At 41.2% G+C, this 19222-nt stretch overlaps 1 protein-coding gene and 1 pseudogene across 17 annotated transcripts in view; one reads left to right on the forward strand and one right to left on the reverse strand.

The window, feature by feature from the left end:
- The window catches only part of UNC79 (unc-79 homolog, NALCN channel complex subunit), a 233123-nt gene that overhangs the window by 47177 nt on the left and 166724 nt on the right, over window positions 1-19222 (reverse strand). For 15 of the 17 annotated variants that reach the window (XM_074327017.1, XM_019745590.2, XM_074327014.1 and 12 more), the window contains 5 exons: window positions 17721-17837; window positions 14944-15027; window positions 9975-10077; window positions 6827-6967; window positions 3718-3756 (listed from right to left, as the gene is read on the reverse strand). In XM_074327017.1, coding sequence (XP_074183118.1) covers window positions 3718-3756; window positions 6827-6967; window positions 9975-10077; window positions 14944-15027; window positions 17721-17837 — 484 coding nt within the window. The remainder of the gene's footprint in view (window positions 1-3717; window positions 3757-6826; window positions 6968-9974; window positions 10078-14943; window positions 15028-17720; window positions 17838-19222) is intronic. The other 2 variants (XM_074327015.1, XM_019745546.2) reach the window with 1 other exon arrangement.
- Window positions 11462-12566, forward strand: LOC109453973 (26S proteasome regulatory subunit 10B; annotated as a pseudogene).

A 19222-nucleotide genomic window follows, 5' to 3' on the forward strand; every position in this document is an offset into this window, starting at 1 on the left:
AACTTACTCCAAAATTTACATGGAGACATGGAGCATCTAGACTAGCCAAATCAATTTTTTTGAAAAAGATGACCAAAATTGGAAGATTCACACGATTTGACTTCACGACTGACTACACAGCTACGATAATCAAGACCATGTGGTGTCCGCTCAAGGTTCAACAAATAGTTCAATGGAACAGGATAGAGAGCCTTGAAATAGATCAACTTCAATATGGTTATTTAATTTTAACAGATACCAAAGTGATTCAATGGGTAAAGGGAAAGTCATTTTTTCACATGGTGCTGAAATAACTATATATCTACCTGGATAGAAAGGAAGCTCAACCCCTACCTCACACCACACAAAAAAATTAATTTGAGCTGTATCATATAAATGCTAAATACAAATGCTAAAACCGTAAAACTTTTAGAGGAAAACATTGGAGAATCTCTTCCTGACTTGGGGATAGACAAAAGTTCCTTAGACAATAGGAAGCGATAATAATAAATTGTTATAAATTTTTAAAACATTAGACTTTATCTAAATTAAAGATGTCTCATCAAAATATACCAGTAAGAAAAGGAATATGAAAAAAAAAAAAAAGGAATAGGCAAGTCCCAGACTGCGTGAAAATATTCTAAAAACATATTTAAGAAACGACTGATATTCAGGATATATAAAGAAGTTCTGTGACTCAATAATAAAAAGACAAAAACCCAGTTAAAAGTGGACAAGAGTTTTGAACAGGCACCACAAAAGAAGATTTACAGAGGGTCATAAAGGAGGCTCAAAAAAAATACTCAACAGCATTAGTTGTCAGGGAAATGCAAATTAAAACTATAATGAAATAGATACCCACTAGAATAGCTAAAACCTAACAGACTAACACCACCAATGTTGGGCAAAGATGTGGAACAACCAAAAGTTTCATACATTGTTGGTGGGAATACAAGATGGCACAACCACTTTAAAGGAAAGTTCTGGTAGTAGCTCTTAAAATGAAACACCTATCCTGTAACCCAACAATTCCCTTCCTAGGTATTTACCTAAGAGAAACAAAAACATCTGTTTACAAATGGGCTTCTATAAGAATGGTCATAACAGCTTCACTCAGAATAGCCCCAAATTAGAAACAAGGCAAATGTCCATCAATATGAAAATGAATAAACAAACTATGGGATACTACTCAGCCCTGAAAAAGAAATTATACATGCAACAACATGGATGAATCTCTAAAACATTACGCTAGTAAAAGGAGCCAGACACAAAAGAGCATATACGGTATAATTCCGTTTATACTCGTACGCAGCTCTATGGTGGAGAAATAACCACGATGCTTGCGTCTGTGAGGGTAGAGACTAGCTGGGGAGGCACGTGACAGACCTTTCTGGGAGTGATGGCGTGTTCTATGTCTTACAAGGTTTTGGGTTATGCAGGTGTGTGCATTTGTCAAAACTCAGTGAATGTACACTCAAGATATGTGTCCTTTCGTGTATGTAAATTTTGCGTCAAAAGGAAAAACCATGAACAGAAATGGAACTTTATTTAATCGTAACTTCACTGAAGAATATAGGAGGGAAGTAGGCTAATACCTGAAATTTACTTTGAAACGCGTCCAACAATAAAACGATGGATGGATGGGCAGAAAGGTGATGGCTGGACATGTAATAAAGCAAGTTAACTGTTCCTTTGGAATCTAGGTGACAGGTATGTGAGTGCTCATTACAAAATTCTTCCAACTTTGCAGCATATTTAAATTTTTTTCATAATAAAATGCTAGGGAAAAGGCTGAAAAAAAATTCTATGACTAAATAGAACATAAAATGAAGAGCAAACAAACGTCCCTAAAACCATAAGTTATAGAAGTGCAATAACAACAACACCATCTTACGTTTGTAAGACCTGCTACAGTTACGCTATCACATAGACTCAGTCACTAGGACCTCACAACAAATACCTCTGTGGCACACAAAGGGCATATGTTAGCATCCCTTTTTTATAGATGAGAAAATGAAAGCCAAGAGATAAATGTGCCCAAAGTCACACACAGTATCCATTCCTGCTCTCCTCCGATCCTTTCTCCGCAATTCAGCCAAAGTAACCTTTCTACATGCTACACACACACACACACACACACACACACACACACACCCTCATTGCTTAAAAATCTTTCAATGGCTTATCACTGCCTCTAGAAGGAAGTCCAAAATATTTTAATGTGGTTTATAAGCATTGTACAATCTGACAAGAGCTTGCATCTCTGTGCTGTAGCAACACTGGCCTTTTCATAGTTCCTCCTAAACACTATGTTCTTTACCACCTCAGGACCTTTGCACATGCTTTCCCCATAACTATTTTCACAGTTAAACCCAACTCATTTTTTTCAGATCTTAGTTTGAACATTACGTCTTAAGGGACGCCCCCTCCCGCTCCCCTCCTTTACTACTACCCAGACTAGATTAGGTCTGCCTGTTATATACCACTCATCTCTCATCTAGGCGTGCCCATCTTAGTAAATGCCACGCTCATCCACCCAGCGATTCAGACCAAAACCTGGGAGTCGTTCTTACCTCTTGTCTTTCTCTCACATCTAACATCCAATCCATCAGCAAATTCTATTGGCTCAACTTTCAAAATATTTCCTGAATATACTGTCAACGTAACCACTTCTCACTACCTTAAACCAAGCCTTTATCATCTCATCCCTGCACCACTGAAATGGCCTCTGCTTCCACTCTTGATCTGTTTCCCTCCATAACCTGTTTTCAGCACAGAAGTCGGAATGATCTTTTCAAAACACAAGTCATGCCACTCCTCACTCCACTTCACTCAGTGAAAGCCAAACTCCTTACAATGACCTACTGGGCTCTACCTGGCCTGGCCGCCCCGTTACCTTTCCACCTCATCCCCTCCCGCTCTTCACGCTCATTGTGCTCCAGCCTATGTTAGTCTGATCCCCCCAGTATACGAGGCGCTCCCCGGCTTGAGGTCTTTGCATTCACTGTTTCCTCTCTCTCGAACATTCTTTCTATACATTGCTGCGTGGATCACTCTCCCCCCTTTTCAGGTTGTGTTCCAATACCATTTCCTCAGAGAGGCTGCGCTGGACCGTTATATCCAAACACTGCCTCTGGTCACTCGCTAGCTCCTGGGCTTACTTATTGCTGATAGATGTGAGCACTACATGGCATTAAATTACATTTTCGGTTTTCTTATTTGTTAATTTGTTTATTGCCTGCCTCCTCAACTACAATGTAAGTTCTGTGAGAGCCAGGATTTGCTGTTTTGTCAACTACCACACCCTCAGTTCCTAGGGGTCACCCCATAAATACTTGTTGGATAAATTAATGTTAGACATGTCTCACTATACTTTTTGTTCATAGCACTTAGCACTGTTCAGTTATAAACTTGTATATGTATTTTATTCCTGTTTGCCTCCCAGATAGACTGTAAGCCCCATGAGGGCAGGAATCATGCCGGTTTTGCCCCTGGTTGAAACCTAAGTATCTAGCACAGTGGCTGGTACAGGTGGCCTTAAAAATTTTTATTGACTAAAATGAGTGAATGAATGAATGAATGAACGAGTGAACAGAAAATGAACACGGTACTCTCTGGAGCTGCAACTGAACCTAACAATATTCCTTCCATGGTGTAGACTATGGTGTTTTAGAAACAGAATGAACATGCACAAGAGATAAAATGAAAGTGAGATTGGAGTTCACTTTAGGACCTTACCTTTCTGCTTGATTAGAAAAAGTAGTGCTGGATGCCAATCTAGGAAATAAGTAAACAGAGTCACATGAGTATCAAGTTTTCACGACAATATGCACAAGTACTGTGGTAGGACCCACTGAGGCTCCAGTTCAGATGGTGAGACATGTGAAACCATTGACAAGTCCCTTGACCAGGGACAGAGGCTCCACGCAGTGGTCAGTCTCCAGGGTCCAACTTAACCTGCTTCCTGAGACCTGATTTCTGCATCAAATCAGATTATTTCCACAGAAATGCATCAAGTTAAGTTGGCTTAATATCACCTAGACAATCTACAAAATGGCCTCTGCAGCCAGGTCACACAGATACCAATTCATCCCCATATCAACTGAACTCCAAATTCATTTCTTTGACTATAACCTCTGAAACCTAACCACGAACAAAACAAAAATTGTAAAGGCCTCTCTAAGATAGGAAAGTAGGTAACAGGGGTATTTGTCAGCTAATTGTTGGGCTGAAAGGACATATTGAGATATTTATTGAGTTAAGTAATCAATATATATCATGTAGGGGCAGCCGGATGGCTCAGTTGGTTAGAGCGCGAGCTCTTAACAACAAGGTTGCCAGTTCAAGTCCCACATGGGATGGTGGGCTGCACCCCCTTCAATTAAGATTGAAACGGCGACTGGACTTAGAACTGAGCTGTGCCCTCCACAACTAGATTGAAGGACAACGACTTGGAGCTGATGGGCCCTGGAGAAACACACTGTTCCCCAATACTCCCCAATTAAAAAAAAGTTAAAAAAATTATATATATATAAAAAACATGTAATTTTTGAAAAGTGTAACTGTGTGGTTCTGTACACGTGGAATATTCTGTATGTACAGAAAGAAAGAGAATGTGCTAAATCTGCAGGTTTAGAAAAACATGGCTTGACCAGTAAGATATTGAAGAAACAAATAAAGAGAACGCTACAAATTTATTTGCTGAAGACCCCAAGAGAGCGAGCTGAGCCAAGGACACATTTGGAGAGGAGTAGAAGGACCAGCCACTAACACCAGACACCATCCCCAGCTGCTTTCATCATGGGCCCTGTCATGCTAATGCTACTACAATGAATAGACAAACATTGGCAAATGAAATAAACAATATTAAGGGTACAGCAAATGTGATCTTGAAGGCTGTATCTAGAAAAACGGGGTGGGTCTTAAGAGGGATCTAAGTAGAGAGCAAAATACAAAATCCTACAGAGAGGCTTGGGTGATACATAAAAGGCTCCTACTGAACTTACACACTCTTAGAACACGCCTGAAATAGTTCCTGTGGGACTTGCATAAACAATCCAGGTGTTCACAACTCATCCACATTGCCTCATGTGGAAATGAAGCAAGGAAGCCCTGAATCAGGGGGCTGCTGAAGCTGTTCCCTTAGGCGTAGGCTGCTACGAATTCTGGGAGCTTGCTTCTCTCCCTGTCTCTTGCTAGTCTACCTAAAGGAGGTAGAGATTTAAACATGTGTACATGTAAGTCTGTACAAAAGTATCTGCTACTATTTCTCCTTTGCTTTTGTTCAAAGCTCATGTATTTCCATCCTAATAGTTGGCATGGTTTATTCTCTTGAACATGGTGTATTCTCTCTTCGTGTTAAAACAAACAAAAACAAAATAAAACCCTTCTATAGATCTATTACAACTTAGATCAGCTATTTCAAGGAGATGGTAACAGACCAGAACAATAATACTATCTATTCTAAAACGGAAAAGTATTGACAGTAGGAATTGTGACCTTGCATTAATAAAAACTCTCAATTCCACAAGTATTGCTGACAGTTGGTACACAGTTTATTCCACGATTATTAAGACAAGGTTATAATCAAGGGCTTACATGAAATATTTTCTTATCTCTCCATCTCTCCGTGTTCGTGGATTACTTTTCCTATTGGCTGTTTCTAAGCATGAGAGGTGACACAGCTGTACCATCTCTATACTCCTAGGGATACTACAGAAACACTGGGGAAGAGAGATAAGGGGAGTCATATACTTTGGGGGTCAAGGGGGTTTTAATGCTTTCCTGTTTGTCTTTAACTTGGAATCAGCATTTCTTCATTTAAAAAAAGATGAAATTTTAGCTCCACTGAGATTCATTCTCTCCCCCCGTCATACACCAGGAATTTTCAGAATCCAGTTTTTGGCCTACGTCATCCAAGAGAACTCCTGTAAGATATTGTTTCCATCCTGAACTTCTAGCACTTCCCACTCGCTGCAGCTCCTAGTCATGTCCTGTCTCATATGCTACCCTGTCATCCCACACATCACTGTCCTCTTCAAAAACTAAGCCACAAAGCTCCTACGGTCAGGACTCGGGTCCCATGCCCACAGCCTGAAGCACGTGGCTCTGTGCCAGCACAGACTGGGAACTTGATGCCTTCGTGGGACTTTAATTCAATCCTCTCCTCTAAGTTGTGCATGCTAGAACGACAGGTTGTTACCGAATTTGAACTCTACTTCTGTCCATGAAATACACCCCTTTTCTTCTAATGTCCTCTCTCCTAAAGGGAAGTTTCTTACCATGAAAATTTTCAAAGCCGCTGAGTTGACTTCCCTCAGTCAGGCTGAAGGTCTTGTTCCCAAAATGTGTGCATCCTTCCTTTCTCTGAATCAGAATTGTTTAACTGCTACACTTCCTTTTATCCCCTCACGTGACCATGCCCCACGTTGCACAATCTTACCACCCCCACATTACAAGATGCCTAGGGAATCCATCTGAAAACAGGTAAGGAGAGATAATAATAACAATCTCTAAAGCACATAAAGTGTTTCCTTGGAACGACACACAGGTCTGAGCACTGTTACGTACATCAGCTCCTATAGTAACAGAGAAAAACAAACAGAGTTTTCTTAGTGCATTCTCCTCTCGTTCCTCTCTGCCATTGCGACTCATGGCCCTACACAGCTGGGGAATTCAACCAAAAGTTTGGGCCATTTAGTTTTTAAAATTAGTCTGAGTTGATCCCACAAAGATCAAGCACCAATAAGGTTACCAGATGTTTCACGCTCGAACTGGTAGTTCTTATTTCAAGATATAGACTGAATACGGCTCCTTCCTACCAAACAAAACAGAAGGCGACATTCACCTTCCCACAGACTGCATGATATCCAGCAACAACGGGGCTGCCAAGTCTGGGCTTAAATGAATGAAGGTGGAGAGGACCACAATGGCCAGCCCGAGGGTTTCCTCATCATATTCTTCAAGAATGGCCCCGCAGTCATGGCATCTGCAAAGAAAACAGAGGGATGCTTTCCATAAAAGCCAGCAATTGGTTTCAAGATATAAAAAGCACACACAGCCATTTGGGGTGAGTCTTGGAAAAGTCCCCAGAGGAGGTCAGTGGTCTCATTCTAATAATAAACAGGCGACTCAAATGCCACCATCACCGCAGGCACAGAACCAGCATCCATGGCAGAGACCAGGAAGGGTCTGTTGCTCCCTGAAAACTTACAAGCGTCTGGGCCTGTTCATGAATTACTGCTCCTTTTGCAATGAGTGCCAACTGGACTCAGTTTGAAGCTTCCAGTTGGGGGATTTTCTGCATGTGAAATTCCCTTCAGATGAAATTAATCCATCTGAAGGCTAGTCAGAAACTAGATAGTTTTTCATTTGTTGAAATGAAAAATGCCTAGACCCAAATGGAAGCTTTCTTAAGCTTTCAGATAAAAAAAAAAAAACAAAAAACCCCCTATTTGTGGTGAGACAGTAAAGTCAAGAAAGCACTTTAGAAAGCGGGGGGGGGGGGGGGGGGTCTGGGTCGCTGCCTGTTCTCTACCACTCACTCAGATACGTTTTATGAACTCACCACACCCACTGAGTGTAATATGTGAAAACACAATGGCACCTGCTCGTAAGTAACTTGCAACGTACTGTTCTTTGTAGTAACTAGTGTGGGTTCAAATTAATCCATCTCAGCCAAAGCCAGGGCACTTCTTTTCAGCTGCAGCCAGGCAGCTTTATAAAGCGAAGGGAACGTCTACTGGGAACAGCAAGGGAACCAGAGCTGATGGCTACTGTACCCATCTGAAAACTTCCTAAATAATATTACATATAATTCCTTACAAATTGACTATTTAAAAATATAGGACTCACATGTGTGACTACAAACAAAGAAAAATGGAGTGTACACACAGGCAGCCATGAAGGCAACTAGGAAAGTTTGGAACTTGGAGGGTAACACAAAATGGGGAAATTAAACCAAAGGAGGAGACAAGAAGAGCCCACTACAAGCAACAAGGTGCTGCTCCCCATGCGGACGTCCCCAGCTGTTCAATAACAGCACCTTTGTATCTCAGGAATGACCGTCAGTGGGGCCAGCTGCCTAGAGCCTCGCACCAGCCCCCCTACCTCACTCTCCTCTTCTATCACAGCGTACCCCATCTGTCACTTGGGTCACCTTTACCAAGAAGCCTCCCTGGCCCAAGGGGATCTGTCCAAACCTGAAATCCTGTAAGTTTTATTCATCATGCTGACTGAACAAACATTTATGTGCCAGGCAATATGTAGGGAGCTTAGAGTATGAAATACACAAGAAAGGGTCTCAGTCCCTAAGGAACTCACAATCTATCACAGAACATGTATGTACTAAAAACCACGAGGTATGATAAAAAATTAGAGTGAATGTTTAAATTTAAAAAATTTATTACAGTGAAAGACACATTGCCATTAATCCCCTTCAAAATACTCCCCCTCACTTCGAACACACTTATCCCATCATTCTTACCACTTTCTGAAGCAGTTCTGGAAGTCCTCTTTTGTGAGTGTCTTTAGTTGTGCTGTCATGGCTGCCTCAATATCCTGAATAGATTCAAAACATTTACCTTTCATGGTCATTTTGACTTTAGGGAAGAGCCAGATCTGGTGAATAAGGTGGATGAGGACACACCGCAATGTTTTGACAGAAATTGCCGTACCAGAAGCAATATGTGACATGGAGACTTTCTACTGTGATCAAAAAATATGGTGAGTGCTGCTGCCAAGTGTCATTCAACAGAAAGGCAGGGATCTTCAATATGGAAAGTGGTGAATTGAACCATAGTAACAGTGTGTGACAAGTTTCAGCTTGTTCGGTGCAGTCAGTCAGGTGTGAGCTACAGTTGAGAGAAAGTGTGTTTTAAAGTGTGCTGTAAATCATCCTCCATCATGACAGTGCTCCATGTCACACATCACTTCTGGTACAGCAATTTCTGTCAAATAAAAACATTACGGTGTGTCCTCATCCATCTTATTCACCGGATCTGGCACCATACAAGTTCTGGCTCTTCCCCAAAGTCAAAATGATTCAGGACATCGAGGCAGCCATGACAGCACAACTAACGACACGAAAGAGGACGTCTGGAACTGCTTTAGAAAGTGGCAAGAACAATGGGATAAGCGTGTTCTAAGTGAGGGGGAGTATTTTGGGGGGATTAATGGCAATGTGTCTTTTACTGTAATAATATTTTTTATTTAAACGTTCACTGTATTGTTTGATCATACCTCGTAAACAATTCAAATACCTGTGATAAGTGGTAGAATAGATAGATAAATTGAATACTACAGAAACTTGGAAATTGGCATGACTAATTCTGCCTTGTGAAATCAGGGAATCTTTGCCTGAACTGGGTCTTGAAGCATGAATAGGAGTTCACCAGGCAGACAAAGTACAGAGAGAAGGGCACCTATGAAATCACAGAGGAGAGAATACATCAGGCATGCTCTGGAGAAGGTGAGGGAGCTGGAGGAAGAGTTCCTGGAGAGGAGTGGTAAGGCCATACCTTTGCAATCTAAAGCGCCTTTATCAGCTAAGGCATTTGGACTTTACCCGATAAGAAATCTGGGGATATTGAAGGCTGACAAGCTGAGAGATGATATAACCAGTTTGAGATTCAGAGAACGGATCCTGCTGGCAGGATGGGAATAAAGTCAAGTCTCAAACTTAGTCCCACCCTAACAAGCTGGAGCTTCTGGTTGTAGGATTTTGTTTGTGTGAAATTATTGCTAGGAATAATCAGTAAATGGACATTTATTCGTCCAAATTACCAAAAAAAATGCCTTGACATAAATGAAAGCTGCCCATATGATACTGCGTTTCTAGAATAACAAACGCATATCAACATGTATGGCTGTGGTCATCTGAAGAACAAATTATGACTTAAAGCATAGTATGCCTCCTCTGATGCTTTCTCATAACCCAGGTGAGACAACTCTCAAATTCTGTAAACAAGGTGAAGAAAACAACTGTGAACACTTACTTGTCAGTCATCACCATGGGCTGCTCGTCCGTGAATTCTTCGGGTGCTGGCACAAACATACTGACGATACTGGGTGCTGACAGTAGGCTGGATTTAGTGGCACCTGGGCGGATAAGCAGCAAAGAGACAACTGGTGAATAAAGATCTATTTCGGGGGACTAGGAAAAGCTCCATTCTCCTCTTATAAATCCTCCAAAGATCCCATTCACAGGGATATGACGTGGACAGCCCAATAGCATCACGAACCTCTCAAAAGCAAAACGATTTCAAGAGAGATCATGATTTGTTTCTGCTTGTATAGTTTTAAGAGCTAGACTCCTATCTCTCCCTTTGATTCTCGACCTTGAAAAATTCAGAAAGAGTTCAGGTGCCAACAGGGTACTAGGACAAAGATGAAAGAAAGGGGGAAATCTATCCAAGGGTACCCTAAATGAGTTACGACCCTTATTTGCTAGGTATAAATGAAAGCTGCCCATAAGATACTATGTTTCTAAAATCACAAATGTATGCCAATACTAAAACATTGCAAATTTGGGAAAGGAATAAGATCCTAGAACTCCACACCCCTAAGCAAAGGGAGATGTTTGAGCTAAGAAACATCAGGACAGTTTTGGGAAGTTAATATCATAAGCCCCAAAGCAAAAGACTTCATTTTTCAAACTGAAATATTTAAGAATGAAATATCCAGTGTTTTGAAGGAAACATCCAGTGTCTTCAGCCAATCGATGTCACACAGTTTAAAACATTGGGTTTTGACGCCTTCAAAGAAATCTGAGGCAAGAATCTTGGCAACATGCTCTAGTGATGAGTAAATCTGGAATCGGGTGACTGGTCCCCATTAAGAAAACCACTAGTGCTGGACAGACTCTCCCGGATTGTGGAAACAAGGCACTCCAAGAAGAATCCCAAAGTGACAATCCGGAATAATGCCCGTTCTGCAAAGTAATAACTGAGGCTCTGAGTTATTTCTTCAAACAGGAAAGAAGGCAGAAAAACCTGATGGTCGTTAAAGAATCTGTTTCTCTTCAAGGAACTGGAAACTTGGTGCTGAAAAACAAAACAAAACTGCATGATCTTTCCTTAAAAGCTGAAAGATAATGATTCAGAGAGTTGGTTTCTAAAGGAATCAACATAAAAGTTTTAGGAACCTAGCCAAGTGGGCAACGTGTTTCAATCTGAGAGAGAGAAAAATGGTATGGAAGCCTTTGAAGAGTCAAAATGCTGCCAGGCTATACATACCTCTTTGCCTGATCAAAGGCTACAAAATGTGTTTATGAGAAGCCTGAGACCTGCAGACCCAAAAGACAAAGGAAAGTATCTGAAAATATCTTTACATCACCTCCAAAGATCCCAAATGGGAATCCAAATTTCACTGCTATATTTATCAGCTATCTCTGAGATACCACTCTTTTCTAAGTGTACCCAAGAGTACTGTTAACAAAGATCTCCAATTGTTTTCATAAAGATGGAGCTTGGGCTCTTCGGGCATGGACATGGCCCCGTCTGGTCCAGTAAGGGGACGATTCAAAGAACTTACCGAGCAGTATGAAGAGTCTGAAAATGATCTGAAGGCCCTACAAAGCGTTGGGCAGATTGTGGGTGAAGCACATAAGCAATTGATTGAAGAAAACAAATCATTGTTAAAGCTACAAATGGACCAAGATAAGGTTGTTGTTGATAACTTAACAAAAGTAAGCTAAGCCAGAAGCAAGAGTTGCTTTGGATATGACTACACTATCAAGAGATCTCTGCCAAGAGAGGTAGGTCCACTGGATTACAACATGTCTCATGGAGACCCCAGGAAATGTTTCTTATTCTGAGATTGGAGGACTATCAGAACAGATTTGGGCATTAAGAGAGGTGACAGAATTACCTCTTACAAGCCCAGAATTATTCCAGCATGTAGGAATAGCACCTCCAAAGGCTGTTTGCTATATGGACCACCAGGGACAGGAAAAACACTCTTGGCATGAGCTATTGCTAGCAGCTGGACTGCAATTTCTTAAAAGGTTGTATCTAGTTCTACTGCAGACAAGTACATTGGTGAAAGTGTTCGTCTGATCAGAGAAATGTTTAATTATGCCAGAGGCCATCAGTCATGCATCATCTTTACGGATGCAATAGATGCTATGGGTGGTCATCAGTTTTATGAGGGTACGTCTGTGGATAGAGAGATTCAGAGAACTTTAATGGAGTTACTGAATCAGATGGATGGATTCGCTACTCTACCTATAGTTTAAATGATCATGACTACAAACCAAACAGATACACGGGATCCTACTTTGCTTTATCCGGGAAGATTAGATAGAAAAATACATATTGATTTATCAAATGAACAAGCAAGATTAGACATATTGAAATTCACGCAGGCCCCATTACAAAGCATGGTAAATAGACGATGAAGCCACTGTGGAGCTTTCAGATGACTCTAATGGAACAGACCTGAGAAACGTTTGTACTGAAGCAGGTATGCCTGCCATCTGTGCTGATTGTGATTTTGCAGTACAGGAAGACTTCCTGAAAACTGTCAGAAAAGTAGCTGATTCTAAGAAACTGGAGTCTAAACTGTGTAATTTACTGCACATATTTTGATGGCTGCATGACAGACATTGGCTTAATGTAAAAATAAAGTCAAGGAAAACAATGTATGTATTGGCAATGATCTCATTAAAAGTCTACGAATAAAAGTATGTATGAATAACATTATAAAAATTAGTAATTCTACCTTTAAGATTGATACAGATGAAATTTGTGTATTTGTCGATGTTGCATTTATTGCAGCGGAAGTTATAACAGATGTGTGTTGCAGCTTTTCGTATTTGCTGTGTGAGCACTTTGTAAAACACTGAATATGGTTTGAGATAGTAGGACAAAAGAACAGTTCTTATGACTTATTTTATGTCATTTGTTGTCCTCATCCTAAATAGTTGAAGAAAATCTGTTTGATTCACTTCTAAGAAAAAAAGATGTGGCTTAGAGTGGAAGCAACGGTATTTATTACAAGCACGAAGTATAAACTGATTAACTGTACAAAATTGGCAAGAACTGGGCCAAGATTAAAAACAAAACAAAACATGATTACTTATTAAACAGTAAGGTTAACAGCATGAAGTTGCTTCAAGAAACCAAAACACAGAAAGTTTAAATCCAATACTCCACATTTCTTGAATATTGACAGACCTTGTCTACCAGACGCCGAAATGCCAGTGCTAAAAGTGGAGAAATTCAGACCATAAGATGTATGGTGATATACACACAGTCTTACTAGAAACGTAAGAAATTGATTTTAAAAAAAAACAAACGTCTCTGAAGCAAGGCTTTCAAAAGATTGCTGCCTATTACTCTTACATAGACATCACAATTCAAGTCAAGAAAAGGGACAGAATCCAAGTCATTTGGGTAGTTGCAAGCCAATCATTACCCAATGTAAATGACAAGGAACAAGTATTTTTTATAATATTGTGAAGTTGTTTACTCGTGTGACAACACTGAATGTGTGATGCAATATTCATGGCAGTCATCTCTAAAAGCAGATGGGTTCCGTTATTGGGCCTTGGCCCTCACATGGAAATACCGGCTGACTCAAAGGATTGCTGAATACTGCTAACGATGTGGGAACAAAGAGAAACTACAAGAAGAAGGGGCGAAACGCAAAAACATGAAGCCTCAGCTGCCTTGTGCTATAGCTGAGTCACAATTAAGTCTGCAACAGGTAAAGCAGTCCCATTATCCCTCCCAGTTGTTGGCCACACTTCTGACGACACCATAACTGGTTCCCCTACTGAATACCCTACATGCCATCTCTGTATAGAACTACGAACAGAAACAGAAGGATCTTAGAAACTTTAGAATAAAGAGCAGACTTCCTCGAAGGCCCAACTTCAAAGCTGGAGAGTTTGATAAAAGCCTCTTTGGGAATCTTGGAGATAAGAGAAAATAGAAAGGCGTTGGTTTGTCTCAAAGCATGCTTACACACCATCGATCCCCTAATTGCAACAGTGGACTCTTCAGTTTATTGAGAAAGAGACTCACTGCTGTCTTTGTTCTCATTACCTCATTCCATTTTGGCAGCTATTGAGTCACTGGATCATGGACAAGCACCAGTTTGTTCGACCACCGTGGTTTCTGCTCACAAAAGCTTTTCCTAGGCCCGTAAGTGAGACAAGTCTCACCTGGTCAGCTACAGGGGCTAAAACTGCTACGTGGCCAAACAGGTGTTAGAAAAAGCTGGCAATAAACACCCCCTCACTCCTAGGGAAAATTAGAAGAGAAGGACTGTTTGATTCAAGGGACTAGCTAAGAGATGTGGTCATAACTCATTTTTAGTGTTTTGGTTTTTACAAATGATAGCTTAACTTGCTTTCTGAATTAAAAAAAAAGAACAAAAGTATGATTAACTAGCCATGAGATGAATTTAGAAAATACATACCCTGATGATCTTAGCACAAATTTATTCTCAGCTTGCTCCTATGAGCAGCAGAAAGTCAAGTGTACATTCTGTGCAATTTCAGATAGCTGAAAAGCTATTCACCTATGATTTCAACATTCTAGAAGGAACACAGGTGAGATGGACCATGCTCTGAGAAGTTGATACAGGATGATATGGAAAACTGATACCTATTGGGAGGATTACCAAAGGTCCCAGGGACGTGTGGTGTAGAAAAGACTGAGGGAATGAGCAATGGGTGGCTATTTTCAAAGGTCTAAAAAATTATGTGAGAGAGACTAGACTAGAGTCTTGTGTAGCCCCGAGGGTTAGAAAGTCCCTGTAAGGAAGAACTTTCTGTTGGTGATGCTCAGAGGGATGTCATGAGTTCCCACTCCCTCAACGTGTTTGAGCGAAGGAAGGTTGGAGCCACTTCACGGAGCTGCTAAAGAAGAGATTTCAGCACCCGCTGGGTGGCTCGAGGATGGACAGATACAGTTTCTCTCAGGTGCCTACAGTCTAAGATTCTGTGACTCAACTCACCTCTCATTCTCAATGGCTGTCCCTCCAGGTCAGGGTTTAGGCACGTTGGCACATTACATTGGCGTTTCCCGGGCTGTATCTGTTCTGTGGATAAATGGAGCATTTCAGTCTTCAATGGGGGCAATTTAGCACAATTCACAACACAAAGAATTTAACCAGTAATCTCTTGGGGCCATTTTTGGGGGTCATCATTATTGATATTAACATTTACAGGACACATCCTAGATTCTAGGGTAGGGACGGTTGGGGTTTCATGACAAACCTGCCACTCAGGTAAATGAAATGCAATTGAACGCAAGAGAGCATCTAAAACCATCCCCAAAAAGTCCAGATTCCCTACCCACCCCCCCAAAAGCTCAAATTCCGTATCTCTTGATATGAAATGGAAAAAATGAAAGACTAATGTTACGGCCATGATAAAAAATGCTTTATGCAAATCAATTAATACATAAGTGATCATCTGAGGCAATGGCCAGCACGGTCACACAGAAAACATGGAGAAACAGCAGCAAGGCAATGACAGGCCCTGGACTGAGGGCTGAAATAGGAATTAGGGGGTAGGGGCAGGCGTGGAGGAGCAGTGCTTCAGGAACATTTGTTTCCTATGAAGATGAGGCAAAGCAGCGAGTCATCAGAGGTGCATGGACGGAGAGGAGGCAGGTGTCCTGGGAGCAGGCAGGTGCACGCTGAGGTGAAAGGACCCATGTTTTCAACCGCCTTCCTCGGTGTGTCTACATGACCAGATCTCTTCTTCTGGGACTGACATGAGTGACTGAATCAACATATGTGGTGTAAAGTGACATGCCACCTGACACTGAACTACACACTCATCGGCTCTCCTCTGGTCTTAGATTGGGAGAGACCTTTTTTAAATTTTTATTAAATTGATTGGGGTGACCTTAGTGAAATTATATACCATATCATATCATCTCATATATTCTCTATATTGAGAACATAACACGTCATCTCTATATTGCAGTGTGTGTTCACCACCCAGAGTCAGTTCGGGGAGCATTTTTATGGCACTAATAAAAACAAGAATACTGAGGAGAAGTGCTAGTCAGACCAGTTGACTAGTGAACCAACATGGAGGGTGGAAAACAAGCCCAGGAAAACTCAGGTGAAAGAAACTCAGACAGCATGTAAATGGCAGGTATTAAATGAGAAACCACAGTGACGTGAAGAAGGCGAACGTTTGGTTGAAAGTGAAAATTCAGTTAAATGGGTTATTTGGCATCATGTAGATTTTTTTAGATTAAAATTTGGATGGGAAAGTGAGATCTATTTGCCTTTTTATAACGCTACTGAGTCAATCAAACTGGGTTGTAAATGTAATCAGAATGTAAAATGGTTAGCTTAGGTGGAGCTCCCTGCTACAAAAAACGGAAGTATGGAAAAACACTTTTGGAGCCCCCTAGGTCAACCTAACAAAAGCTGGTGTTTAGTTATTAACGAACTAACCAAACTAAAGCTTTTATTCTCAGTTCCTTACATAGCTTCATCTCAGTCAAGAGAGAACCAAAGTCCACTTTGGTATGCACACAAAGATTTCACCCAAACCCAGCAAACTCTAGAGGCTGGTTATCCAATGTCTCTCTCCTTGTCTCCTGTGCCTGTTGGCCATTTCATTACTCACTACCACTTACCACTAAAAGAAAGATAAAACACTAAACCTTTAAAAGGCTGAGAACCCTTATAAAGGCCAGGAGGGTTGAAACTACCCATTCACTGTAGGATGGGGTATAGTGTGTGGGATTTAGTTGTCTAGAACCAGTTCTTTAAAAAAAGGGGGGGTGGAGAAATAAGGTGAAATGTACATAAATATTATGATTGTGGGGGGGAAATAATATCTCAAGATTTTGGTTTTGTGGACATTATAATTCTTGGTCATAAGGAAGGATATGAAAAGCATCTCATATAACAGTAGCCAGAAAGTACCAACCAAGACACCGAAACAGCCCGATCCCAGGGCTGGCCCCCCAATCACAGTGATAAACCCTGACATTTTCCGAGTGCCTGCATGCTGCCGAGTGCCTTCCCATGTGTAGTCTTGTAATCCAAATGACCCATTTAATTCAAAAAAAGGAAACAAAACGGGAACGATGGCACACCAAGGAGCGGGACTGGCAGTACTACTGGCTGGAGAAAATAGTACAGGTGCCCAGCGTGGTAACAAAGTTTAGAAAACGCGCAGTGATCATGCTTAAAATAGACATGTCATGGCAGCCGGTTCTTACTTTAAAAGTGAGGTTAGATGCAGCTGCATCATAGGAGCATACGAGCGTGCAGCTGCACCCTGGTGACCCTGCTGACTAAGACACAGAGCTCCTGTTCCCAAACCTACTGGCAGATCGTGACGTCACCAAGCTGCATTGGTTACTGTTATCACTACTAATACTCCCCCTTCTTTTTGGTGCTTTATAACACAGAGAATATTGATGATCTGGTGTTTTGTTTTGTTCATTTGCATCATAACTCCACTGCCTCCTTTATGCATTTACATCCTTTAACCCCCAGATAGATAACCTAATATGTGGAATCTGGGTCTTAGACGGGGGTAAAAAAAAAAGGGTTGGACCAGCCTAGATGGAAGAACAGGTGGCTCTAGAACAGACTGATTCATCACCTTAGGGTTTCTTATATTACTTGTTTCTTAAATTATTTGAACCGCAGAACACGAGAGAAGATCTATTCCTTAACAAAGGAGCGGAGGGGACACAGAGGGTGTGGCATTAGCTAACCAGAGAGGTAAAACAAGAAGAAAAAGCTTGACCCACCAGTGTCCCAGTTGCTGATGGTATGGGGGGCGCTAGACTGATGTTCCAGCTGCCGCTTCATTAACTGGCTCATTGTCAGAGCTCCCAGGGATCCCCTTTTCATCTGCCTATACTGAGCTATATGGAGGAAATTAGGAGAGGATTACTAGGGGGAATTGATTTGCACAGCACACAAAGGCTCTACACATCCATCTAGAATCTTAATTGAACCTTCAGCAGCTATTCATAATTGTTTGGTAAACTGTATGCTTCCGTCCAGGTGAGAAACTAAGGTACAATGTTATTCCGGGTACCTTTCTTCACTCAGTAAGGAAAGAAACAGTACCTGTGAGCAGTTATCTGCAGCTGTAAATATGTACCCCAGTTACCACATAATTATTGTCCTTTACTTTTTTATTTACGTACTCTGCCTTGTTCCAAAAGGTACGTGTGTGTGTGTGTGTGTGTGTGTGTGTGTGTGTACACCTGTATATTTTGGAGTAGGATGATACATATCAACCCCAATTTTTAAAGAGAAATTGAAACAAATGAAATTATGTTACTTGGAACCAACCAGCAAAGAGGTGGTCCTAAAACCAAAACATGCGGACTTGGAAGTCAATGCTGTTTTAACGTCTGCATGAGCCTCCACCAACTGTTTGAAAAAATGTGAATCGAGTGACATTCCACAAGCACATTCTAGCACACATCTTTGTTTTAGAAAATAGCGGCAACATTTTTACCCTGCAATGAGGAACTGGCAAGTATCCCACCAGTGAAATGTCGAGTTATAAGCATTTCCAAACCAGAAAAACAATGAAAAGCACTTCTGCCAGTAGACTGCTGAGGGAAAAAGTCACCTGCCTCTTGCCCTCCCATTCTTCTGTGACCAATCCCTGTCACCAGCCCAGTGAGAACGGCAGAACACCGTTGATGCGTGTGCCTTTTCTGCATGATCCCAAACACTGGGGTATCTGAGCACTTGTGCTGATTCACTCTCTTATAAGGACAATTTCAGAAACAGAAGATCTGGACGACATGGCCCAGAAGGGGACAATAGAAACTGGGATGAGTGTATGGCCCCTAGAAAGCCTTGAACGTTACACACAGGTTTTCAATCATGGTACTAAGGCATCAACTTGGTGTGATAGGAAATCAACTATAACATTCTTTTTAATGTATTTAGCATGCTGTTTGATTCATGGTGGTCATGGCATATTTAGCTACAAAATAATCAGGTAATAAACTGATTAGAAGAGAGGGATGTGATGGGAATTCTTGTGTCTTGGAGTCCATGTTCACGGAATTCATGGAAATGACTATGCGAACTAATATGAAACACCTCTGATTCCTCTGGTTGATGGGTATCATTTACAATTTTATGAGTCACTTGAAAAGTACAGCTTCCATAAAATTCCAAAGCAGACATCTTGTAGAAGAATTAACAAATTTAACAATGAGCAGCATCTGTCAGCCTCAATCGAAGAAGAATTTCAAACCTCTAGTGACTGAATGATTTCTCC

Source organism: Rhinolophus sinicus, linkage group LG03 (genome assembly GCF_036562045.2).
Source record: "Rhinolophus sinicus isolate RSC01 linkage group LG03, ASM3656204v1, whole genome shotgun sequence".
Classification (NCBI taxonomy): domain Eukaryota; kingdom Metazoa; phylum Chordata; class Mammalia; order Chiroptera; family Rhinolophidae; genus Rhinolophus; species Rhinolophus sinicus.